The 1,589-nt window shown below is 37.9% G+C and overlaps 1 protein-coding gene across 1 annotated transcript in view; it reads right to left on the minus strand.

Moving 5' to 3' along the window:
* Nucleotides 1-39: 39 nt before the first annotated feature.
* Nucleotides 40-1,589, minus strand: part of ACER3 (alkaline ceramidase 3) — a 57,638-nt gene continuing 56,088 nt past the window's right edge. Inside the window, exons 11-12 of the mRNA XM_009321951.1 lie at nucleotides 1,189-1,234; nucleotides 40-960 (exon numbers count right to left, since the gene is read on the minus strand). Coding sequence (XP_009320226.1) covers nucleotides 907-960; nucleotides 1,189-1,234 — 100 coding nt within the window. The 3' untranslated portion in view covers nucleotides 40-906. The remainder of the gene's footprint in view (nucleotides 961-1,188; nucleotides 1,235-1,589) is intronic.

Consider the following 1,589-nt stretch of genomic DNA (forward strand, 5'->3'; position numbering starts at 1 on the left):
CACACATCTAAGGTGTTTGTCAATCTGTAGTATGAATGGGACACGGGAAGTAAAAAGTAGGTATAGAAAAGGGAGGCATGTAAATAATAATTATAAAAAAGAAAAAAAAAGTGTTTCTTGTGTTTATACAGTCATCCTGCAGTCACTGATGGGTCACTGGTCAAACAAATTAGGAATTCAGTTTCCACACACAAACAAGCACCCCTATAATGCTTCACCATCTTAAGTGTCTTCTGCCGGTCACATCCTGGAACATCCTCCACGATGCACCTCAGCTGGACTAAAGAGAAAACGGAAGCTTGGTACAAAATGAACTAAATGGCACGGATATGCCAACCGTTTTGCTTAAAATATAAATTGCAAAGGAGGCTGTGGAAAAGCAGGATAGAATAAAGCCCTAAATCAATCATTACATACTTCATTAATTGTATAAAAGTGCAAGATTAAAGTAGTTCAGGTTAAGCATTCAGCTCACTAATAGGCCACACAAATGCTTAGCTTGGCCATCAATGGCCTGTTTTTGTCATTCAGTTACTAATATTAGTTTAAACCACAAAAAGAACAACAACTGAATGAAAAATGTATGCAACCCACTTCAAAAATGGTTAGTTTTCTGTGACCAGCACGAAATATTAGCTCAGTATCATCAGCTATACAATATATACATAAAAATATTGTGTCTTAATCTTTGTTTTAACAACTTAGAATAAAGCTGTACTAAACATTATTTCCCCAGTGTGCCAACTCTTTGCTCTGTTCCAGCTGGCTGGCCTGGTAACACAGAGAAGTCCTTTTATAGCAACGGTACTTGAATTGATCCATAATTTTGACACTTCAGCCATAGTAACTGTTGAATCGCTTTATTCAGCCAGGCTAGGTGATCGCATGTGACTGCCTAGGTCTCAGTCAAAGCTTCTTGGGCGGCTCCACAAGAAGAACAGGCCATATTCCAAAAACAAACTGTTAAAAGAAAAATAGGAAGAGGGGAAAGAATTCTTGGAATATTACGTCGCTTGGAACAGAAACCAAACACTGTTAACCATCATTTCAACCGCATTTCTTGGGATGTAAGTAGAAATCAAAGATAATACCCTAACAGGCATAATCAGTGAGCCCCAATGCAAGTTCGAAGCACAAGATGTGCAAATGCTGCAGTGCATTAATGGACACAAAATACTGCTCGCTTACCTTCACCTTTGGCCTGTGTTTCAGGAAAAGAGTCCTTGTGTATAAACTGAAGAAAAGGAGAAAAGTGTGCTTAAAATTTCATGTATAAGACAGCATATAAAATAATAATGATGTACTAATCCCAGTTTTATTTTCCAACTACAAAAGAATTGCTTCTGTGATTGCAGAGCTACCCATTCTGCCTAGATTTATGCAAAATAGGAGACATTAGGCTACAGTAAATCCCTCTGTGCTAGACTGTGATTAGCAAACTAATCTACCCTATCACCTATGTGGGGAGAAAGAGAGAAACCCAGAGAAGTAAATGCTCTCTCCACTATGGAAAAGACTAAACAGGGACTAGAGCCTGTCATTTTGGAAGGATGAAATTAAATCAGTATACCACAAAATATAGATGTTTG

This window comes from Pygoscelis adeliae, unplaced genomic scaffold (assembly GCF_000699105.1).
Source record: "Pygoscelis adeliae isolate BGI_AS28 unplaced genomic scaffold, ASM69910v1 Scaffold263, whole genome shotgun sequence".
Taxonomy (NCBI): domain Eukaryota; kingdom Metazoa; phylum Chordata; class Aves; order Sphenisciformes; family Spheniscidae; genus Pygoscelis; species Pygoscelis adeliae.